This window comes from Mytilus californianus, unplaced genomic scaffold (assembly GCF_021869535.1).
Source record: "Mytilus californianus isolate M0D057914Y unplaced genomic scaffold, xbMytCali1.0.p SCAF_6, whole genome shotgun sequence".
Taxonomy (NCBI): domain Eukaryota; kingdom Metazoa; phylum Mollusca; class Bivalvia; order Mytilida; family Mytilidae; genus Mytilus; species Mytilus californianus.
The window spans coordinates 115,341,487-115,367,508 of record NW_026262712.1 but is presented as its reverse complement, the minus strand read 5'-3'; the positions used below and the strand labels follow the sequence as shown (position 1 = coordinate 115,367,508).

Sequence of the window (26,022 nt, the reverse complement as noted above, 5' to 3'; positions counted from 1 at the left end):
CCAGGGTAATTCAGGAGACAAATTAGATATACACATCGCAACATATTTCCTCTGTCCATATGGTGGGTTCCCATAGAGTATACCACCATCTGTAGCAGCTATCACCGGGTTACCAGTCCATGTAACAGTCACAGCCATCTCCGTCGGGGAATTTTCAAATTTCCATAGATGTTATTTTTTCCAGTTAACCATTTACAACAAAAACTAATAAGTTCTTTGAAATTTGCTTCCCATTTTATGCACATTCAATTTAAAATAGCTGCTGCACAAATGCATTATATGATTAAGATTCTAAGAATGTTTTATTAATTCTAACGAGGAGTTTAAGAAGCAGATGCAGATACAAAAGTGAGACGGAATGACAAACAGACGACCTCTCCAATCACAAGGTTCTGCCCGCTTAATAAAGGAAGGAGATTATTATGGGTATTGCAAAAGTTTGTAAACTTGTTTTTTCTATATCATGTATTCATTCTAAAAACAAAAGTGTGCTTTCCTAATCGAGATACCAGGATTTGGTTTATTTGAAAAATGCTGTAATAATTCACACTGTAAAGATTTTTGTACAATATTTAATACATTAAGTTATAAATATATTATTTACATTGTAAGAGATAAACATAAATAAAAGCAACAACAAAAAGATATGAATGTGAACAATCACAAGATTAAGATTGATTGAATGAAACAAGATCATGTGACAGTCTATTTTTCTCAAGCAAGGATCCGACAATGCTCAATACATATCATGTGACCATGTTTCTCTTGCAAGGATCTGACAATGTTCAATACATATCATGTGACCATGTTTGTCTTGCAAGGATCTGACAAAGCTCAATATAGATCATGTGACCATGTTTCTCTTGCAAGGATCTGACAAAGCTCAATATAGATCATGTGACCATGTTTCTCTTGCAAGGATCTGACAAAGCTCAATATAGATCATGTGACCATGTTTCTCTTGCAAGGATATGACAAAGCTCAATATAGATCATGTGACCATGTTTCTCGTGCAAGGATCTGACAATGCTCAATACATATCATGTTTCTCTTGCAAGGATCTGACAATGCTCAATACATATCACGTGTATTTTTTATCGTAAGATTTTTTTGTGATGAGTTGCAGAATCTTAAAGCTAGTTCCATTATGAAAAGGCCACAACAATTAATATCCCAAAGCTAAATAATGAGATCTCTGTCTGTATACAGCTAAAAATGTACATGTCAACAGAATACTCAATACATTTGTGTACAGTTGAAATATTTATTGTATACAGATAAAAAATGTATTTTAACAAATAACTTTCCTTTGTATACAGCTGAAATTCTATTGATCAAACTTTATCTGTGTAGAGCTATTACATTAACTTTCATTTTTTTCATAGCTAAAATATTAGAATCTCTTTTTGTCATAATACACCTTATTGCTGTTTGTCCGCCATTGCTATACATCACAGAAGTTCCAATAAAATTTTGACATAACAAAAGAAAATGTCTGATGCCACAAAAGAAAAGTGATTGTTGTATGACATCAATAGTTCAAGTGTTGCAGATTCCCAAAGAGCGATAAGGTCTAGTGTGGAAGTAACAAACCATTGCAAATCATCATATTTTAAAAGATGAAACATGATGGACTGAAAAAGGATCTTTTCAGTCATGAAGAAACAAAGACTACAGTGTTTGCTTCAGTTTGTCTCTTAGTATTATGTATTATGCATTATCATATTTTAGTATGAAAAATCAACAGCAAGGTTTTTTTTTAAATGGTAAAACAAATGACCAAATAAGGAATATTTTGGGGAATCATGTGTTTTAAGGTTGGGTCAACTACACTACAAATAACTATATTAAACAGGCAAAGGGAGAGGTTTGTGTACACATAAAACTGGTTTGACCCCACTAAATGTCATGCCTGTATCAAGTGAGGCTATCTGGACCCTGTGTTGTTGGTACATCTTTTTCTGGATGAGTAGGATGTTTGTGGTCTGTTGTACTAACCAACAATTTTAGCAATTCCTGTTATCCTTTTTTTATGTATTGTGTTGATGAAATTTGATTTTCAAGAATAAGTATTTGAACTGCTTTCAAAAGTTTTACAAGTCTGAAGAAAATCATGTTTAAGGAACAAAATCACTGTAAAGTGTACCTATATAAAGTCATCTCCAAAATAAGTTCTCAGGAGTTTGATAAATCATGCATTCAATTCTGTTGTCATTATTTGAAACAATCATGTAAGATTGCAGAGAGAATATGAATTTTTGCTGAGCTGCATAGAATTAAAAGCATTAGTACAGAATTATATATGTAAACAACAAGAAACACCATCGATATTGAATCTGACACATCTTTCATACAACAAACTTAAAAACCTGTAGATTAACCTGTCTAAATGTGCTGCAATCTACACATTTTTTTTTAAGTTGATTTTACAATGCTTGAAAATTATATAATGGAAACAACAGTAATATTTCCATTCTGTACACCTCTGGTTTTTACACAGACAGGGTTACTATTGTGGATCACATTTATTATTGTCTAAATACTCTACTGATGTCAGTTTTCACTGGTCTCCTCTCTTTTGTCCTGTATGAGAAAACTTTACTGACATCAGTCCTCACTCGTCCCCTCAGTTTGGTCCTCTATGTTCATATTCTCTGTTAGTTCCAATATGTGTTCTACTGGTTGAGGGCGTCCATCTGGACCCACCACACTAGGCTGGATAATTCCACCTCTGAAATATAAAGATACAATTTGTAAATGATCTGGAATCATAATGGACCCACTACACTAGGCTGGATAATTCAATTCCACCTCTGAAATATAAAGATACAATTTGTAAATCATCAACAATCATCTTGGGCTCACCACACTGGACTGGATAAAATGGCTGCTGAAAAAACAAAGATACAGTCTCCTCCATTGGTAAATTATCTGGAATCAATATGAAAATTATCTTGTGTCATAAAGGATATACCACACTGTACTGGTTATATGATCTCTGAAAAACAAATAAGATCTTGAATAGTAAATCTTTCAACCGCTTCAGTCATGCTTCAGTGATTCCCTATATAATCAACTAAATTTTTCCCACAAAAGGGGAGGCCCGGCCCCCCAGGGCCCCCCCTAGATCCCCCTATGTAAACTATCTGTCATGATTGCACTCAACTGGACGATATCAACACTCAAATAAACAAGACAAATGCATACGATTGATTGAGGTAACATGTATACATTGTACTGGAGCATAACTGATCATTCCCTTTCACTGAAGCCTTGTACAATGAGTGTTGTAAAATTTCAAACTATGGGCAAACAGGAAGTGGCTACATGGCAGATGTAAAAATTTCTTACTCACAACAACTTAACATTATAAAGCTGCAGACCAAATATTAAATCATTCCCATTACATAGAAGCCAAGAAAATTTTGTTGACACAGAGTCGAGCGGTTACTAGACCTGCTTCCGCCTTCACTAATGCAGATAAAATGAAAGGATATAATGCAGATAATAAGCTTTTCTGTACATTATTGCTGTTTACAGTTAACTCTATCTATAATAATATTCAAGAAATTAACCAAAACCTGCCAAATTTTCTTAAAATTACCAATTCAGGGGCAGCAACCCAACAAAGTGTTGCCTGATTGGTCTGAAAATTTCAGGGCAGATAGATCTTGACCTAATGAACAATTTCATCCTCATCAGATTTGCTCTAAATGCTTTGGTTTCAGAGATATGAGCCAAAAACTGCATTTTACCCTATGTACTATTTTTTAGCCATGTCAGCCATCTTGGTTCGCGGGCGGGGTCATCGGACACATTTTTTAAACTAGATACCCTAATGATGATTGTGGACAAGTTTGGTTAAATTTGTCTCAGTAGTTTCAGAGGATAAGATTTTTGTAAAAGATTACAAAAATTTACGAAAAATGGTTAAAAATTGATTATAAAGGGCAATAACTCCTTAAGGGGTCAACTAACCATTTTGGTCAAGTTGACTTATTTGTAGATCTTACTTGCTGAACATTATTGCTGTTTACAGTTTATCTCTATCTATAATAATATTCAAGATAATAACCAAAAACGGCAAAATTTCCTTAAAATTACCAATTCAGGGGCAGCAACCCAACAACGGGTTGTCAGATTCATCTGAAAATTTCAGGGCAGATAGATCTTGACCTGATAAACAATTTTACACCATGTCAGATTTGCTCTAAATGCTTTGGTTTCAGAGATATAAGCCAAAATCTACATTTTACCCCTATGTTCTATTTTTAGCCATGGCGGCCATCTTGGTTGGTTGAAACTAACATTTTTTAAACTAGATACCCCAATGATGATTGTGGCCAAGTTTGGTCAAATTTGGCCCAGTAGTTTCAGAGGAGAAGATTTTTGTAAAAGTTAACGACGACGGACGACGACGGACGACAAGTGATGAGAAAAGCTCACTTGGCCCTTTAGGCCAGGTGAGCTAAAAAAGCCAATAGCAGCTGATTTGGAAATGTTGTTAAGACAAATAATTTAAGGAAAAGAAACCTGAGTAATAAGTTTGTTTTGCTTTAAACAAACAAATTAAAAAACACTTACCTTAGAGTCTGACAATAAATTTTATATATAAAATACCTTTGCAGTTTGTCCATGGCATTGACTAGTTTCATTGCTTCATATTCTTTCTGTTCATCAGACATCCCTTCGAATGGATTTGATTTCTCTGTTTCATATCTCCCTGTTACAGGATTGACACTGAAATAAGATCAATCATGCAATTTGTATATCTTTATGTCCCTGTTAAAACTCAATATTAATTAAAAAGACAACATCGAGTTCATATACAGTAACTATATATTGCAAACATGTAACCAACTTTTCACATCAAGCAACTACCCTAAAACTGAACAGAATATACATTAAATGTGTCTTTATCTTTGAATGTTAAACATGTTGAAATAATCAGAAACTTTAAGTATTCTACAGTGGCAACTTTATGGCCATAGATAAATAGCACTAATTAATTGCGACAGCTCTTTAGAGTTCATTCAGATGCGAAGAAAATATTTATGATAACAAGTGTCAAGATCAAAGTTCTTGTAATGTCTAATACACAAATAATATCAAAATTAGCCTTTTAACAATCCCCCTTTAATTACTATTGTATTAATGTATTTTTAAACTAACACAGGTGATACTTCTTCTCACATGTAATTTGTAATTTTATTTTTAATTATTTTTCCCCTTAATTCTCTTTTGTTTTTTCCACTCATAGCTGTGATCTTTTTTCTTGTTCTGTGCTCATTTGGCCTGGACAATTAGGGTGAGGGGGAAATATATCAATTAAAAGTTATTATGTCTTTTTACATTATTGTACAATAAGATCCACATAAAAGGAAAAGATATGAGAAAAGGAGAAAGGGATATAATAAAATTTCTCTTCCGCAACATTTATCTATCATAATAAAAAATACCAGTAACTAAAGGATGTACAAGTTAGCAACTAAAGGTCACTGTATGACCTTCAAGGGACAAACATTTCTTCAAGGTTAGACATAACTACCTTTCTTTCAGATGTGAATATTCCTCTGTTTCTGAGTCATCAGAATTACTGGAGTAATTCCCATCAGATTTACCACCCAGTAATAAACCTCTGTTAGCTAACAGTCCTGCACAGTTACCATACCCAGTATACTTTACCATACGCTGAACTACAATGCAAAATATATCAACCTTCAACTCAATATCATTTAAAATGGTTAAAATAATTATATTTTTCTGAACACAAAAAAGTTGTCAAAATCAAATGGTATAAAGATTTTAAGTTTGTGTTCATTTTTCTTGAAAATCCCGGTTATAGCCATTTACAAATGATTAAAGGGCTGTTCCATAAAAACATACATGTGACCCAGGGAAGGCAACTTAAATTTTCAACTATGGGTGGGTATGAAATATTGTGTTGTACGGGTTTAAATGTATGCAGGACTTTAAAAACGCTTCTATGGGTGTTCACTCTGTTTGCAAAGTGCCTTCCCTGTGTGCAATGTATGTTTTAATGGAACAGCCATAAGCACTATTTCATCTCTAAAGACCAGTCATAACATACATTTCATTTTCCCATATATCTTCCCTGAACTACTGTTTACTTTTTTTCAATAAAAAATTAGTGCTTTCCTGTTCTTAGTTTTGGTTAAGTTCATGGCATCAAATTTCTTCTCGCTTTGTCATTATGAAGGAAGGACAACATGAAGGTGACCACACCAGAGTCACAGAAAAAGAACACAAGTTTTTAAGAAATTGAGAATAAAAGATTATTTAAGAAACTGATTCAACAATTGGTTAGGCTACATCATCTCTACTATTAAATATTTTACTTCTTTTGAGTTGAGAAATGTTTAGTTATACACATTATACAACTACTTTTTTACAAGGAAATAACTGTTGTTTATCTTACCACTTTCTTTGCACATAACAAACAGAAAATCTGCAACCAAATCTTTTACTTCTGTTATTGGTGAAGTTAATAATTTACACAACCTGAAAGTAATAAGATTTTACAATTACACCTCATATTGGTGTTATGGTATTTTACAATTACTGACTATAAACCTCATCTAGTGTTGAAGGTTTTTATGATTACTGTCTGTAAACCCTATCTTGGTGTTATGGGTTTTTAATTATTATTATCTTATGTATGGTTCATACATGTAGGTTTGTAATACAGAATTTGGAGGGAAAAATAGTTCTATTTAACTGCTCGTTGTTATATAAAATATAAGTCCCTATAACAAACCTGTTTCTAAAAGACTCTCCTTCTTCTGGTAACTTCTTTACTTCATCCTTCAAGGGAGGTAACACCTGAAATAATAAAAACATCATTATGCTGAAGTCACAGGATCTTTATGACACAAATTTTAAAACAATGTGACTGATGCTAAAAACTATCATCATCTTAAATATCTGAATTGTGACAAATACTGACCTATATATATAACTATCTAAGTTGCAAAATGTATGTCTGATGTCAATGTTTGGTTGTAGGATTAATCAACAGTTGTTTTGTTTTTCCTGTTTTTCCTGCATTTGTTGCTCCAAAAAGTTTCTTGTAAATATTACTGAATTATACCTACTCTATTGACCTTGATTTATTTCAATGGTGAATTTCTAATCCATTTCTAGAAATGTGTGAAGTAACTTTGATCCATACACTTTTTCTTTATACATTATTTTCATGTATACTTCACAAGAATTTTGTGGTTGTTGCCATAACAGTATGTAAAATATTTTCCAGAACATTTCTTTTATCACAACAACAAAAAAACATTTGACTAAACAGACCAAAGCACTTATCCTGTCAATAACATTTGGACATCCAGTGCAGAATTAAGGTCAGTTATAACTACTCCACTTAAATTGGTGTTGATTTCTCGTTATCTAAAAACTGAATAATACGTTAAAAATTGCTCTAATTTGAAAAAATGTTATAAGCATTCAGTGTAAAAATGAAGTTTTATGCATTTATTTAAGCCCTATACACTTTGAAATGTCCACTTGTACAACAGTGCATACATTACCTAGACCTATAGTATTAAAAAAAATAAATGGGGAATGTGTCCATGGGACACAGATGATGCCCCCGCTTGCATCTAACGTTATAAAGGGATATACCTCAAGAACTGTAAAAGTGACGCTACCCAAATTTGTACTTGATCTGAGTTTTGTGCTAATAAGCATTGTGCATAAGTTTCATAACATTAGGTTGAGGCAAACTAAAGTTAGAGAACAGTAACAAATATTTCAGGAATTTTTCCATTTGTAAAGGGGCATAACTCTAGAACGGTCAAAATTTAAAGGGGCATAACTCTAGAGCGGTAAAAATGACACCACCAAAATTCAATCTTGATTTGTGTTTTGTGGTAATAAGCATTGTGTATAAGTTTCATAACATTTGGTTGAGGCAAACTAAAGTTAGAGAATGGAAACGAAAAATTAAGGAATTTTTCCATTTGTAAAGGGCATAACTCTAGAACAGTATAAGTGACGTCACCAAGATTCTAAGTAACTTGATCTCTATTTTGTGGTTATAAGCATTGTGTATAAGTTTCATAACATTTAGTTGAAGCAAACTTAAGTTAGAGAATGGAAACGAAAAAATTCAGCAATTTTTCAATTTGTAAAGGGGCATAACTCTGGAACAGTTGAAGTAACGTCACCAAAATTCAAATTTGACCTGTGTTTTGTGGTAATAAGCATTGTGTATAAGTTTAATAACATTTGGTTGAGGCAAACTAAAGTTAGAGAACGGAAACAAAAAATTAAGGAATTTTTCCATTTGTAAAGGGCATAACTCTAGAACAGTATAAGTGACGTCACCAAGATTCTAACTTGATCTCTATTTTGTGGTAATAAGCATTGTGTATAAGTTTCATAACATTTGGTTGAGGCAAACTAAAGAAAGAGAACAGAAACGAAAAATTCAGAAACTTTTCCATTTGTAAAGGGGCATAACTCCAATTTTGGGACGTATGTACGTACATACAGACGGACAAGAGTAAAGCTTAATGCCCCCTCTGCTACAGCGGGGGCATAAAAAGTTTGTTAACATGACACAAGAAAATTTTAGCCCTCAAGTTGTCTGACCAGTTTTACAGGTTATCTTTTCATATAAACAATACCTACCCTAGCTCTACAGAATTTTCTGATTGATCTGTTTGCACGACACATTTCATATAAACAATACCTACCCTAGCTCTACAGAATTTTCTGATTGATCTGTTTGAACAACACATTTCACATAAACAGTACCTACCCTAGCTCTACAGAATTTTCTGATTGACCTGTTTGCACGACACATTTCACATAAGCAATGAAGTATTGGAGTAAGACTCTCCTTGAGTGATTTATAAGGCTGAAAAAAATAAAAGAATTAATTTAATTGCCATTAACTGTGTACAGAAGTAAAAAATGTAAACAACATCGTAACTGTAGATCAGCTTTATACATGAATCAGGCGTTTCTCATTTGAAGTGTTTTACATTTGTCGCTTCAGGGCCTTTTATAGCTTGCTATGCTGTATTGGTTTTGCTCATTCTTGAAGGCCATATTCATGTATAAAACTGATCTACAGTTACGATGTTGTTTACATTTTTGCTAACTTTCATGTCATTTGGTCTCTGGTGGAGAGATGACTCATGGGCAATCATACCAGATCTTATTTTTATATATAGATAATCTGAGATATACCAGCATTTCTTAGTAAATATAAAACTGTCGATTTCAATTTTATGAACGCATATTTTCAGGAACGTTCTTGCATTGAGAATTCTGCAAATGGATTTTCTTAGGCAGATACTTGTCTTATTAATTCTCTATTCTAATCCAAAACAAGTTGATTTTTTCACAAGTGAAAGATGTTATTTAAAAATTTTCAACATATACTTACCCTATCAAGTCTACTGAATAGAAAATTTAATAAAAGTATTATTGCTTCCATATTTCTACCATCATATTCTACTTCCTTGTTTTCCATGCCCTCTATATCCATCTCATTCAGGGGAATTAATAACTCCTCATAACAGTCTCTAGGTATATTGGTTAACAGGTTAACTGTGTGGCTGGAAACAAATAAAAAACAATAAACTGTTATTTATTGTGAGTTTTTATCAATGGAAATAATGTGACTGTGATAGTAATGCAGTAAAAAGAACTTGCATTCTGATATCTCATACATATATATGTAGGAGTCTAACTGCGATGGTACTCCGAACTGCAATGGTCACGCTGAGGTGCGATGGTTTGACGCTGAAGTGTGATGGTGGGATTGTGATGCTATCTTGTTATATCTACATCGAAGTGTGAAGGTGGTAACGCTGAAGTGCGAGGTATTACGTAAATCAATGATCACATGTCAATGTAGAAGTCAGTCTGTTTGTTGGAAGTAGGTCATTTTTTAGTAACAACAAACAAAAGAACTATGTCAATTGGACCTGCTTTGATACGATAAATGCTCTTGAAATTTTATAAGATAACATTTTTGTTTGCTATGGAGATTCAGTATATCGTCAAGTTATCGGAATTCCAATGGGGACTAACTGTGCACCACTTATTGCAGACCTGTTTCTGTATTGTTATGAGTTACAATTTATGACTAAAATCAGCAAAGACCCATCGAAACAACATCTGATACAAAAATTTTAGATATATTGGCTCTCAATAATGACGACTTCAGTATGTACACTAAAGAGATTTATCCTGCTGAACTGACTTTAAATAAAGCTAATGCTAACAATGAACACTGCCCTTTCCTGGATCTTGATATCTTATATCTTTAACAGGAAGCTTAATACCAAAATTAACGATAAAAGATGATTTTTCCTATTGTTAATTATCCATTTTCAGATGGTGATGTTCCCTTGCCACCATCTTGTGGTGTTTATTTATCTCAACTTGTTTGATTCGCTCTTTTTTGTAAAAAATTATTTGATTTTAACGAAAGAAATCTCTGTATTACTGAATATTATTACACCAGGGTTTTCGATATCACAAACTAGTCAAAACAATTACTAAATTTTATCATCGGTACAAGGACATCATTCGTAAATATAAATCAACATGCAGACATCTTATACATTCAGGTATTTCACATCCAATCTTTTATGGTAATATTCTATACAAAGCACAAAAATGTCGACATTCACCTCAAAAGCTAACCAAACCTTTAAACAGACTTATTCAGAAGGGATATAGTTACGATACTGTTGTCAGGTCATTAAAGATGGCATATTTTGGAATTAATATTTATTCACTCATAGGGTCTTTGCATCGGAAATAAACACATTTATTCTAAAACCAGTTGTTGGCATGATATGGGTTATGTTCTTCTCATATATTTTATAATGGTAGGATACTATATATTTTATAATGGTAGGATACTAAACCCTAACGAGAGGGATTGTTCTTGATTTTCAAATGATAAAGGCATAATCTTTCAATCAGTTTAATTGAGGTCTGGAGCTGGCATGTCAGTAACTGCTAGTAGTCCTTTGTTATTTTATGTTTCATTGTCATTTTGCTTAGTTTCTTCTGTTACCTATTAGACTACAGACTCGGACTTCTTTTAAACTGAGTTTTACTGTGCGTATGTTTGTTTATTCTACATTGGCTAGAGGTATAGGGGGAGGGTTGAGATCTCACAAAACATATTTAACCCCCTCCTCATTTTTGTGCCTGTCCCAAGTCAGGAGCCTCTGGCCTTTGTTAGTTTTGTATGTTTTTTCAATTTAAGTTCACTTATATGTTTCGGAGTTTAGTGTGACGTCCATTTTCACTGAACTAGTACACATTTTTGTTTAGGGGCCAACTGAAGCCGCCCTCTGGGTGCGGGATTTTCTCGCTGTGTTGAAGACCCATTGGTGGCCTTGGGCTGTTTTCTGCTCTGTGGTCGGGTTGTTTTCTGTTGGACACATTCCACATTTCCATTCTCATTTTTATTTCAGTTTTATTAATGTAAAACATCAAGAGTATATTAACCTGTTTAAACAGTCATGATAAATAGTCATTGCCTTTCCAGTCCTAACTGTAACGTTGTAGTGTACTTTGTATATAGCCTCAGACAATTATTTATTATAGTTCATACAATCATTTAGATATTGACCACTATAGACGCTACATAAAGGGTTATTTTCCTTAAGAACCAGTTTATTGCAATGACTTCATTTTCACGACTTTCATTTAACCGCCAAAATTAGCAAAAATAAACACCCCACGAAAATAACCCGCTATACGGTAATGCAGTCATTTTTGTCAGTATTTATCAGTGACATGATACAACACCTCAGATTTACTCACCTGGTTAATTCCTCTTGTCTATCTTTAGATAACGTTTTAACCATCAACAAATCTCTCAACACACTGACAAGTCTCATAAAATGTGCTTCTTCTTCCTGGAATACAAGTTATTTAATATTCTAAGAACTATTATTAGGTAGACATTATAATCTATACAGTACTTGAATTTTTTCCATCCTTACCCAATTTTCATGTGACTTTTTTCAACTCACCAAAACGATTTCTACTGGTCAACTCTGGCTAGTGACATATCTTCGGACTGTGTAACTGAAGGACCTCAGAAAACGTCAATTGTTTTACATTCAAAGAGAAATCTAATTGTACATTAATTAATTTTTTATGTGTTTTTTTTTTGGATGAGTTGATTGTCGACTTCATGGTTTGAAACTACTTATATAACCATACAAAGTATACTGGGGTATATCATGAAGAAAAGCTGATTGACGAATATGAAAAGTACTTTTTATTTGACAAGGTTTGGTTTGCTACTAGGTACTAGTCTAAAATCTTATTATTATAACGGTGCGAATCAAATGAATAAAAAAAGTAATTATTATAATACCTCATCCAATGTGTTTTTATCCACTGTTACAGTTAAATTAAACAAGATTTTAAGGATTTCACAGATCAGGTCTACTTCTTGGTCTACCAAGCCTGTATTTCTACTCTCTGCATCTCGTAACGTCAGATCTACAACTTCCATTAAGTAGGTAAAGCCATGTAACTCATAACGAATCTTTGGTCTATGAACATAAAACAATAAATTTTTAGTAAAACTTTTCTGCAAATAGAAAGATAACCATTCAAAAAAACTTTGTTTTTGTAAAACAAATAAGAAATTAACAAGAATTAGTCCATAGTACACAGATGCCCCACTCGCACTATCATTTTCTATGTTCAGTGGACCGTGAAATTGGGGTCAAAACTCTAATTTGGCATTAAAATTAGAAAGATCATATCATAGGGAACATGTGTACTAAGTTTCAAGTTGATTGGACTTCAACTTCATCAAAAACTACCTTGACCAAAAATTTAAACCTGCCCACTCGCACTATCATTTTCTATGTTCAGTGGATCGTGAAATTGGGGTCAAAACTCTAATATGGCATTAAAATTAGAAAGTCATATCATAGGGAACATGTGTACTAAGTTTAAAGTTGATTGGACTTCAACTTCATCAAAAACTACCATGACCAAAAATTTTAACCTGAAGCAGGACAGACGGACGAACAAACGGACGCGCAGACCGAAAAACATAATGCTCCTAGGTAGGGTATAAAAACTGAATTTTTTGCAAGTCTACTGTTGTATTGGTACTTCTGTTACCTATAATGTATCAAACAGAGTAATTCAATACAAAAACAGCATAATAATAAAATGCTTCGCTGGGGCGCAGCTTGATACGACCGCAGAGGTCTAACCCTGAACAGTTGGGGCAAGTATGGACACAACATTCAAGCTTGATACAGCTCTGAATTTGGATTGTTATTAAATATTTGACACAGCATAGGTTTCTGACACAGAAAGAATGTGGTCTAAGAACTTGAATTTTTTTAATTTACCTATTATGGTCCAATGTCCAAAATCAAAATACATGGTTAGATTCAGCATATCAAAGAACCCCATATATTCAATTTTTGTTAAAATCAAACAAAGTTTAATTTTGGACCCCAACTTGGACAAACTTGAAAACTGGGCCCATAATCAAAAATCTAAACACATGTTTAGATTCAGCATATCAAAGAACCCCAAGAATTCAATTTTTGTCAAAATCAAACTAAGTTTAATTTTGGACCCTTTGGACCTTAATGTAGACCATTTTAAAAAACGGGACTTAAAATTAAAAATCTAAGTACACGGTTAGATTTGGAATATCAAAGAACCCCAATAATTCAATTTTTGATGAAATCAAACAAAGTTTAATTTTGGACCCTTTTGACCTCAATATGAACCAATTTGATAGCAGGGCCTACAAATAAAAAATCTAAATACATGGTTAGATTCAGCATATCAAAGAACCTCATATATTCAATTTTTGTTGAAATCAAACAAAGTTTAATTTTGGACCCCAATTTGGACCAACTTGAAAACTGGGCCCATAATCAAAAATCTAAATACATGTTTAGATTCAGCATATCAAAGAACCCCATATATTCAATTTTTGTTGAAATCAAACAAAGTTTAAATACTGGACCCTATCTTGGACCAACTTGAAAACTGGGCCCATAATCAAAAATCTAAACACATGTTTAGATTCAGCAAATCAAAGAACCCCAAGAATTCAATTTTTGTCAAAATCAAACTAAGTTTAATTTTGGACCCTTTGGACCTCAATGTAGACCAATTTAAAAAACAGGACCCAAAATTAAAAACCTAAATACACGGTTAGATTTGGAATATCAAAGAACCCCAATAATTCAATTTAAGATGAAATCAAACAAAGTTTAATTTTGGACCCTTTTGACCTCAATATGAACCAATTAGATAACGGGGTCCACAAATAAAAAATCTAAATACATGGTTAGATTCAGCATATCAAAGAACCCCATATATTCAATTTTTGTTGAAATCAAACAAAGTTTAATTTTGGACCCCAATTTGGACCAACTTGAAAACTGGGCCAAAAATCAAAAATCTAAATACATGTTTAGATTCAGCATATCAAAGAACCTCATATATTCAATTTTTGCTAAAATCAAACAAAGTTTAATTTTGGACCCTTTGGACATTAATGTAGACCAATTTGAAAACTGGACCCAAAATTAAAAATCTAAATACACTGTTAGATTCGGCATAACAAATAAATAAATGTGATCAAAGATTTTACAAATCTAATGCGCCATACTGTGCAATTAAAGATTACTTCTTGAAATTTTTCAATATTTGAAATTTGAAAAAAAAATAATATTTGAAGAATAATTCTTTTTAATTTCTGAAATCTGAAATGAGAAAAAATTGGCCCCCCACAATTTCTTTTTATCCCCCCCCCTTTTTCCCCCAAAAAAATTCTTTCCCTCAAGATATGGTCATAATCTCAATTCAAATTTCCAATGGAGTTGGCAACCATAATTACCCATTTAAATTTACCATAGTGCTAACTTAATCTATTTTATAATAGAATTAATAAAAATATAGTGTCAAATCTTTCATATGGATTTTTTTGTAAAAAAAAAAGATGAAAACATTTGCAGATTTTTACTGGTCTTCCTTTATAAATATGCATTTCTTTAAACATAATTTAAAAGCAGTGTAAGGGAAGTAACCAAAACGTTGTATTTGGATTACCTCCCTTACACTGTTTTAGATTATCTTTATTGTTCATTAACCATTACTTTATACATAATTTAAAAGCAGTGTAAGGGAGATAATTTCAATGATGTATTTGATTTATCTCCCTTACACTGCTTTAAATTATGTTTTGTACTAAAGTATTTGTCCATTAACCAGGACAACCTTGTTTTTCCCCCTTTTTTGCCCCTAATTCCTAAACGGTTTGAGCCATAACCCCCCAAAGCAAATCCTAACCATCCCTTTGTGGTATGGAAACTTGTAGTATAATTTCAGAGAGATCCATACACCGTTCCACAGTTATTGTCTGGAAACTAGAAAATGCTCATTTTTGGCCCCTTTTTGGCCCCTAATTCCTTAACTGTTGGTACCATAACCCCCAAAATCAATCCCAACCTTCCTTTTGTGGTATTTAACCTTATGGTCAAATTTCAAAAAGATCCATTCACTTAAACTAAAGTTAGAGTGCGAAAACCAATATGTATTCGGACGACGACGCCGGACGACGACGACGACGCCAGACGACGACGACGACGACGACGACGCCAACGTCATACCAATATACGACCACAAAATTTTTTTGCGGTCGTATAAAAATCTTACTTGGTACAACTTTCCAAAAATTATAAACAAAATGTGTCTTTATGGAGACAACTTTGTGACGTGTTCCAAAATATAATGACAATGTGTGTCTCTTTGGGGGCAATGTGTAAATAGGTAACACCACAATAATCACTGTGTAAAAGATTCACTTACCTGGTATCAGAACATAATGCTGTCAATAAAAATAACATCCTCATATCAAAAAACTTAATTTCAAACTTTAATGCTGGATCTTTGTAGGTTTTTAACCTCTGTATCGTTCCTTCCACACAACCATTTTTACTGCAAGTAAATATATATAGTATTATATGTAAATTCTTCATAACAAATCACATGGTAGATCATATCAAAACTAGATAATTTATACTTCCAAGGCTTTCTTGTCTTTTTCTTTTTTTGCCATGACATTTGCAGTTTATTTTGACTTATGAGTTTGAATGTCCCTTTGATATCTTTCACCTCTCTTTTACAAGTGAGATGTGGATATGCTCGGTACTATAAACCAGATCTATTTGGGATTTTTCAAACTGACAAAACATGTGTGAATATCAGATTACGAGATTTTAATCAATATGACAAATTATGATTATCAAATGAGAGAAATGTGAAATATAAATAAGAGAAAATGAAGATCTCAAGTTAGATTGTGAACCTAACGTGGGAAGAAACTTACCTACAATATCTTTAGGATCACATGACAAGCAAATAAGTCAGGAGTACTATACCAATTATAAACATAAAAGGAAATAGTGTTTTAGTCAAGAAACTAACATTTTGTCATCTTAATAGAATGTCACTGTAGCAGTTTTCAATTTCTATTCGGGAACAAGGAGTTAACATTGATGAAAATGCTGTAAATGATTTAATTTATTTTTTGTCATATATCTAATATTTTTCATTAATGAGTAAATAATATCAAACATTGTATCATCACAAAATTTTCTCACATGCTTGACTATATTTCAATTTATGCTTTCAAATTGATGTCTTTAATCCTAAAGGTTGCACTTCTGTAAATATAGACAATGTAATTTTCATTGGAACTCCTTCTATGGCTAAAACTGTGCCACTTCTACTATGAAGTTTTGTAAAAAAATTATATCCTAGAAAGGAAAGTTCATATCACTATGCACTTCTATTTTTTACAAAGGTCAAAACATAGGGCTGTGCAGCATATTTTCAGCATTTATATGCCTCGAACTTCTAAGAGTTTAAACTTATACTAAAATTCTGTACTACCCCTCCCTTCACTTTGGGTCTTTCTCAAAATTCAATTTGGCCCCTATTCATGTGTATTTATACTGGGAAAATTCCCAAGTTGGGTCTCCATGAGATGAAACATAGAGATCATATCTGGGAATCAGTAGGTAAACAAAACAAAATATCTATGAATCTATATTACTAAATGAGAAGACCTCATTTTGTATGTCGCTTCTCTTCCTTCCACAATGAATTAATCATCATGCATCTGTGTCCTATAGGTACCATGCATAGTCGCATTTATCATCCTCGCTTATGATTATTCAGTTTGGCTTATTTTGTGAGAAAAACGAAAATAAAGGCTTCCGGATATTGTTTCCATCATCGGACGGACTTTTAAGTCATAGACAAGACTTCTGTTTAGAACTGTTTTAAAATTACACATAATTTTCATAAGGGGGCTACCATTTGATTTGTATGGGGGGCTAGGATGAAAAATTTTGTCCTGCATTTTTTTTAGCTGTAATCTCTGTCCTGCCTTTTTATTTTCCACTCTATTCGGTCCTGCCTTTTTTTTTTAGTTTATCCTGACTTTTTTTTTACCTAAATTGTCGTCCTGACTTTTTGTTTTTGCAAATGACTCATCCTGCCTTTTTTTACTCAAAACTCCTGTCCTGCCTATTTTTTTTTAAATTTCATCCGAGCACACCCCCCCTCCCCATAAAATCAAATGGTAGCTCCCTAAGTACTTGGGGACAGGACATTATTTTCGCGTTTTTCTGTATACTATGATCATACATGTACAATAAATAAAGTGTATTTGCTATTTACTATCAATTCCAAGTTTACTATCCACGGCTATATAGAGAGTCTCTATGTAATATATCAGTGAACGCCGTGGATAGTGACGATAATAAACTTGGAATTGATAGTAAATAGCAAATACACTTTATTTATGGTATATGTATGTTCATAGTATACAGAAAAACATAAAACAAAAAAATTACGGATTTTGGAAAAAAGGTAGAGGGCTAAAAAAAAAATTGTCCTGTCACCAAATACCTATATATATGACTTTTGATACCTTTCCTGAAATTCTCCAGTCATAAAATCTTTTACAAAAATTCATCCTACAACAGTTTACATACTTTCAACCACGCTCTAAATGCCTGTGATTTTGCGGGTGTGTTCTTGTATTATATATCTCCCAAAAAGAGGCGTGGTTTGTGAAACAGCTGTATTTACAAAGTACAACCTAAAACACTGCAAAACTTTTGATGTGCACATTTTTCATGGCCAAGTTATTTAACTACCATCTCATACATACCTACAAATTCTCTGGGCTTGTGTACTGTTGAATATTAAATTGCACAAACATTTCTGGGCCTCAACTACCACTGCAAAAAACAGAATTCAAATATATATTTCATTTGTGCCACTTCAATTGTTTAAAGAGTCAGAAACCATGAATTATATTTAAAGCCACGTAATGGCATTTTATTTCTAGTTTTGGTTACTTTTTCATGTTTTTTGTAAAACTTTTTTGTAAAGCTAACAGATAATGAGTTCATATTTTGAAAGTATGCTATCATGGAAAGTGTTGAGTGGAAACTTTGATTACCTGAAAATACATAAATAATTTCTATATCCAGTCATTGATTTTTACATGTTTGAAGACGTTTTATGAACTAAATAGACAATCAACCAAAAACATTCATGATGATGTGATTTTCATGGATTTTTCTAGCATTATTCCCAATGGCAAAACCCCTACATTATTCCAAAACAATCTCAAAGTTTCAATCGTAAATAAATCCAGAGTTATCCTTACCGAAACAACGCTCGTCACTTCGAAAGTGAAAAAGGCAGTAAATCCTTATCATGGGATTTCAATTGTAAAATGTTTAAACTTGTAGGTACTTTCTAAAATTAAAACATTAAAAGAAAAAGCATCAATATTGAGAAATTCTCCATCTTTGGGCAATAGAATAAAAACTGAAAAATATTAAAAATGAGATCAGAAAAAATGTCGGGACTAGCTACATAAATAGCTGGATCACAGCTCCTATGATGCTTTGATTTAAAACAAGCACTCAAACTTATGCAGCAACTGCATGTATAAATGATGCACTAAAACTGAAATCTGGTATATTTGTTGTTTTCCCAGTTTCCAAAACTGCACAGAGCAAGGGTCCGGAAACGGTCATATTTGCCAGTCATGTCCTAAGATAAAACTATTTGTCCTAAACGAGTAATGGGGATTTAGGACAAATTTTATTTTTTTACAGAAGTAATTTCGGTCATTTCTTTGACTCAATGTTTGAAATCGGATTTCTTAATCGCCATTTTGCACTTGTGATCACTTGTTTTTGTTTATAATCCCTTTCCTGTAATAAAACTGCCACTACAGTAGTTTGATAATCCTGTGGGCCCTCCTAATATCTATATCAATGCCTCCGGGAAACATTGGCTAATGATCGGTAATCACTTTTTACCTGTGGTTTTAATTCACACCTGACAGTGATCACAAGCTCAGAATAATATCTTTATAACATTAAAGTTCCCTGACAAGTGTATTCATTATTTATTTACTTTTCATCAAAGACAGTCATCAATTCTGATTTAAAAATTAAATCTAAATTTACGTAGAAAAAGTATTTTTTCATGAGTAACACATGTACTTTATTTACTATGTAATACGCATGCGTGAAATTGTCTTCAGCAAATTTAATATTTAATCGTAAAATGCAAATTGATTTCATGCTAAATTAAACGAGTGCAACTATTATCTGTTATATTCAAACACTTTTAAAGGTAATAAAATAAAAAAGCTATAAAAAGCCGGTGATTTCCTGTCAATTTGATAAACAAAACAAATCCCGGAAATGAATCCAGAATTATTCGTACTTTAAAATATCGCAAACTTCCGGTTTTAATTTTGTCAAATCAAAAGAAACGTAAGCAATGTCTGAGAAATTAACCATTTTGAGTCATTAAAATCATTTCAATTTTAGACTGTCGCCTTCCCTAAACTGTCCATCATGGTAATGGTAAGACATTTACTTAGTAAATGCGATAATGAAACAGCAATACAAGTTCGTCATGTTCGTTGATGCTATGAATATAGTCAAGTCGATGTTGACAATTTGAAAAGGGGCACCAACTTTTCAAACATCTCAAAATGACCGAAATTGTCTGGAAAAATTTCTGGATCCTTGGCACAGAGCCCTTTTTCCCAAAATATCCAGAAAAACCAGACTGTGATTGTTACAGATAACCAACAAAACAACAGTCATAAAGATGTGATTTTTACTGATAACCAACCAAAAACAGTCATAAAGATGTGATTTTTATTGATAACCAACCAAAAACAGTCATAAAGATGTGATTTTTACTGATAATAAACAAAAAATCATGACAATGTAATTTTAAGAAATAACAAACCAAAACCAGTCATGAGGATGTGATTGTAATTGATAATCAACAAAAGCAGTCATGATGGTGTAATTTAAGAAGATAACCAACCAAAAACAGTCTTGAAGATGTGATTTTTCATGATAACCAACCAAAACCCGTAATGACAGTGAGATTTTTACTATTAACCAACCAATAACAGTCATGGCGATGTGATTTTCACTAATAATCATCAATAACAGACATGACAACATGATTTTTACTGATAACCAAACAAAAACAGTCATGATGGTGTTCATGACTATGTGTTTTTTTACTGATAACCAATTAAAAACAGTCATGACCATGTGATTTTTTCTGATAACCAATCAAAAAAGTCATGACCATGTGATGTTAACTGATAATTAACCAAAAACAGTTATTTCGATGTGATTTTTACTGATAACCATTCAAAAACAGTCATGAACATGTGATGTTAACTGATAATTAACTAAAAACAGTCATGACCATGTGATTTATACTGATAACCAAACAGTCATGACAGTGTGGATTTTCACTTACAACACAACATACATGTTTGCATTCATTTTTCTTCAAATTTTAATATTTTCTTACCATCCTGGTTACCACCATCTTGGATGGTTACACATTCTGGATTGGTTTGTTCAGCATAATGTTTAAGTCCAGCCATTTTCATAATTAAACCAAGAGAGTATTCTGTGGTCATATTAACCAGCTTGTCTTTCTCCCGACTAAACAATCGCAACATCTGTAATGCCAGGATATGACATTGTGTTGATGACTGTTCATTTTCAAGTCTCTTCTGTAAACTAGCAATAAATTCCTACAATTGAATATTTAAATAATAATTAAAAATGTTAAAATATCTAAGTTTAAACTCTTCATCTGACTGTCAAAAAAGTTGAAGTATCATAAATTGCATAATGTTACAAATTAAAAATATCTGCATTCATTGATAATCATGTCAGCATGTGTCACTTAAGTTGGCTAAAAACAACTGATTTTCATTTAAATAAAAGAAAAGGGATATGGTACATGTACAATGTATACTAACAATACCAATCCCAACAGGTACTTATAATTAACAAACCCCAAAGCAATGTCATGTTTACAAAATTTCAGGTTTTATTGCTATCAGCTCTTCAGAGTAAGAAAATTTAATATACCTGTTTAGCCTCTAATTTCAAATCTGGAAAACTGAATGTCTGTGCATGCTGAAAATATCAAAGATATAATTTACAATAAAGCAAAGTTCAAAGTGTCCTTGATTATTTATTTCAATAATTTCCCTTCAAGATATTCAAGAATTGGATATTTGACCTGGTCAAGAATCAACCTCTGAGTGTAAAACCAATGTTAGAATCACAAAGGGGTAGAGTCATGAAGGCCTTAATTTGGCCTTGAAAATCAAACTTTCAGTGTTTATGTATAATCAATGATTTATATGTAAAAACCTAAATTTATGATCTTACATATGAAAATTTAGATTAACTAGATTGTTCGTTTTAACAATGCTGACAGCTTCAAATTATGATAACTTACAAGTTTTTATCCAGATTCCCTGTTTTTATGCATTGGTAAGGTCTATTTCTTTCTAAAAACCATTGACCACACCCTTTGACCAAATAATTTTTTTTTTTTTTTAACAAATTATATGGGTCAAATACACATTCTAGCACATTATGGTGGTGCATGCATGTGGTGATGTTGTTTACAGCAAAAATTATTAAAATTTAGGTAGAAAATTAGTCAAAATTGTGATTTTCTGCCTAAGAGTGCACAAATATGACGTCTAAATGACATTATAACTTAAATGTTAAAGCTGGTTGATTTTGTATTTATCAGAATTTTTTACCTTTTCAACATTCAATGTTTTCTTTTATTATTGTCTTTTGAAGTTAAATTTCACAGAATTTTAGTGTCAATATTGACCCTTCTTGACCCTACTCCTTTGAAAAATAAATGGAGAATGTGTCCATGGATCACAGATGATGCCCCAGCTTGCATATAATGTTATAAAGGGGCAAAACTCGAGAACGGTAAAAGTGAAGCCACCCAAATTCGAACTTAATCTGCATAGTTTGTGGTGATAAACATTGTGTATAAGTTTCATAACATTTGGTTGAGGCAAACTAAAGTTAGAGAATGGAAACCAATTTTGGGACGTATGTACAGACGTACATGTACGCAAGGACAAGGGTAACACTTAATGCTCCCTCCGATGACGACGGGGGCATAACAATCATGATTTTCTTTCATTTGTATATTTCTTCTTAATTATGGAAATTTAATTCTTGATTGATCAATTAAGTGAAAATAGTATTTAGGAAATTGGCCATACCTAAACCATGCATACATGTAAAGGGATTCTCTTCAGCTATGTCTCTTCAGAAAGGGAGCGGAGATTTTCTCATTTTTTATGTACAACAATTTTTACGTTGTCTACAATATTAATAGCCCTTAGATCTAAGTGCCTGCTCTTTGATGGAGTTTGAACTGATATTAAGGTTTAATTTTGGAGGCCTTTGGTGGAGTTAGCTTTATTGCATATATATTGCTGATGTGTTGTTCCTGAAAACATGTTGTAAGATATGATCATGCACTGTCATTACTGTGTAGTTGTATTTTATTGTTTTTTGTGTTTTTCATAAGTATTTTCTTTCTTGCTGAACTGGTTGAGAACCAGTCACCAGTTATTGTCACCAGGTATTTTTAACAATAAAGGATGCAATGCGTACAACGTACATGTATACTGCTATTATCAGACCCCAAAAATTTATGTGGTTTTACTGTCACCTGCTGAAAAAATAGAATTGGTAGGTTGGCAATTTTTTTTTTAAATTTCATCTGCAAAGAAGGATTATCTCTCACTATCTTTTGTCACTAGCTGTAATAGGCCTGTATGTATGATGTCCTTTACAACTGCAGCTTCTTGTTGGTTTTTGTTTATTATTGGTCAGGTACAAGTTAGCGTCTGAAATTCATATGTTTAGGTGACACTAACTGGTCCTCTAAATCTTAATACATCATGTTGAAATATGTACAGCAATAACCCTCTTTTTTATATAAAGTATAGGATTGACAGACCGTCCATGAATATGGTTATAAAATGTTCTGACTTTATATGTAAAAAGTGTATTTCCAAACATGCTTCTTTAAAGAGATTATCTGAGGGAAAATGTGAATTTCTTAAGTTAAGTGGTACTCGGCCAATAATAGGACCTTGATAGGGAATGCTGTTCCAAGTAATGAAAAAAAAATGTATGTTTTGAAATTATAGACTCATTTCCATTCTTACACAGAGTACAGTTCATACCTTTGTGGTAAGATCAAGTAGCACGCTACATGCTTCTTTGTCAGACCCACTGTTTAAAATACGCAAGCACCTGTCGTCAATATTCATTTTGATAACAGAATTTTGCTAAATAATATGTTTGTTCAAGATATTCAGTGACATCTTCAGCTTCATCATTTTATGCGATTTCAAATAGTATTCTGCAGTCATAAATAAGTGCGTGCACATACAGCTATTATCCCATACGGAACCAACGGGTAATGATCGATATCGAAACATATCATTATCAACTTTGTTTAACCTAATAGTGCGTCGGCTAAAATGTAACGTTATACTCCTTGATAATAGTCAATGATTGTAATTACGAAAGCGTAAGATTGTTATGAGAACAATAAAGAGGTACAAAGGTGAATTAAAGGCTGTGTGTTTGATGTTATATTAAGGAGCATCAATGGATAAGTAATGGTTCGATAAAAAGATGATATGACCCCCAATAGATGAATGGTATATTTTTTACGATCCATTGGTTCTTTCATTTTAACTTTTAATAAAACGTCTTTTCACAATTCCTCTAATCATGTTAATAGTTGGACCGTATTATCGGTGGTCTCAAATAACTAACTATTTATCTTAAAAGATGCACTAAAACACACAGTAGAGTTTAGATCATGACAACAAATATCATGCGGCGTTCGCACTTTCTGCATTCTGTACTGATATTTCATTTGAATGATTATAAATAAGGAAATTTTTAAAAAAGGAAATAAGGCTGTTCGAATTAATTTTTAAGTATAAATACATGCATGTTACTGAATTCCTATGATATGTATATTTTTTAAATGCCTGTACCAAGTCAGTAATGTGACAGTTGATTTCCATTCGTTTGATGTGTTTTAGCTTCTGATTTTCCCATATTTGATAAGGGACTTTCCGTTTCAAATTTTCCTTGGGGTTCGGTTTTTTTGTTATTTTACTTTTTTGTGGAAATTAATTTATGTTCAGGAAAATATTTGAATGACGAAATAAATTTGAATTCATACTGAACCACTTTGTCCTCTTACTATAAAAATTGTAATATATATTTTATGTATATCAAATATATATATTTTTTCATCAACAGTTTACTGGTAGCTTTTAGGTTTCATTGATTTGATTTATATGAGATACACCTTACAGACTTCAAACAGGGGTGCGATTCCGAGTGACGACGGCAAGTGAAAATTAAAACTTAAAAAGTAAGTTTTTAAATTAATTCCATATGTGAACAGGCACTATTAAATCAGTTTATTTAACTCAATCGCAAATTAAGCAAACAAATTAAACAAAAAATATAATTTGGTGACTCAGGCTATTTCAGCGACCGACTTAAGAAGCGTTGATTTTAGAAGAAAAAAAAGAAACATATATTCTTGACCACGTATAATTTTGGCCATAGAATTGGGACAGCGGGTTGACCTCTCGTCAGTTTCATACTGAAGATACAATAAATAATTGATTATTATTATTAAAGTGTCAACATCTTAAGTACTAAAAAGAGGTTACAGTTAAGGAGTCAAGGTACCGATTAAAATTGTCTATATGGGTTGAACTAAAGTTCTGAAATTTCAAAAGAAAGCGCTTATGTATACTTACGGCTTAAGTTTTTCAAACTTAGTTCAGGGAGATATACCATATTTTTTATGCCTTCTTTATTTGATATCACGGTTTTGATTTTAATAATTTCCTACTTTTGTAGACATTACTCTGATTGATGTTTCGTGAGGCTGTATATGTTATTCTGGAAAATGTTTCGTGGAGCTGCATATATTACACTGGAGGATGTTTCATGTAGCTGTCTGTTCGAACAAAGTTGTATGATTGCCAGATAGCAGATCTGTTTCTTTCTACTGGCATGCCTGGTGTATTATATTGAAATAACATTTGGTTGTAGTTTTTGGCTCTTCCTTTTAAATCTCTTGACATCCATCATGTTTAACATGCAGTTATTTATCTTTTTTGCACTGGGCCTTCATTGGTGATTAGCGACATGATATTTTGTTGTTATCTAAAGTTTTGTGATGCATGAGGGACCTGTACGCCGTTACAAATTGGTTTTTTGTTGTTATTTAAAGTTTTGTGATGCATGAGGAACCTGTACGCCGTTACAAATTGGAAGAATGTTCTGCATTGGTGGTGCTTTATGTCGACAATGCCCTGACGTTTGGGGTTTCTGAATTAATTTTCTGTTGACTTTGCAAATAGTTCGATTCTGACATGATAGGGACAACATCGGGAATGTATACATGTGGAAACAACATTAAGAAAGCGGGAGGAATCTCGTGTTGTTGAATGAGCATCATTGGTGGACCATATACATGTATATACTTAAG

The 26,022-nt window shown here is 32.6% G+C and overlaps 1 protein-coding gene across 3 annotated transcripts; it reads right to left on the bottom strand.

The window, feature by feature from the left end:
* Nucleotides 1-556: 556 nt before the first annotated feature.
* On the bottom strand, nt 557-23,845 carry LOC127706974 (synembryn-A-like). Of its 3 annotated transcripts, none has more exons than XM_052211716.1 (15): nt 23,675-23,845; nt 21,525-21,572; nt 20,953-21,181; nt 18,251-18,320; nt 15,877-16,005; nt 12,395-12,575; nt 11,833-11,927; nt 9,428-9,599; nt 8,823-8,893; nt 8,730-8,757; nt 6,779-6,843; nt 6,440-6,522; nt 5,549-5,696; nt 4,621-4,740; nt 557-2,731 (listed from the first exon to the last, which is right to left on the bottom strand). In XM_052211716.1, the coding sequence occupies exons 1-15, from the start codon at nt 23,759-23,761 to the stop codon at nt 2,608-2,610; spliced, it is 1,650 nt and encodes a 549-aa protein (XP_052067676.1). In that variant the 5' UTR covers nt 23,762-23,845; the 3' UTR covers nt 557-2,607. The 3 variants fall into 3 exon arrangements, with proteins under 3 accessions (XP_052067676.1, XP_052067674.1, XP_052067673.1); XM_052211714.1 differs by lacking the exon at nt 8,730-8,757 and adding an exon at nt 8,665-8,692; XM_052211713.1 differs by lacking the exon at nt 8,730-8,757 and having other exon boundaries at nt 8,795-8,893.
* Nucleotides 23,846-26,022: the final 2,177 nt, after the last annotated feature.

What these genes read in the sequence shown, in the direction of transcription:
- LOC127706974 (XM_052211713.1), bottom strand. Translation starts at nt 23,761, where the DNA reads ATGAATATTGACGACAGGTGCTTGCGTATTTTAAACAGTGGGTCTGAC. An exon ending in TGAAATTAGAGGCTAAACAG is followed by an intron (nt 21,182 to 21,524) that starts GTATATTAAATT and finishes ATTCAATTGTAG; the next exon opens with GAATTTATTGCTAGTTTACA. An exon ending in GCATTATGTTCTGATACCAG is followed by an intron (nt 12,576 to 15,876) that starts GTAAGTGAATCT and finishes TTATGTTCATAG; the next exon opens with ACCAAAGATTCGTTATGAGT.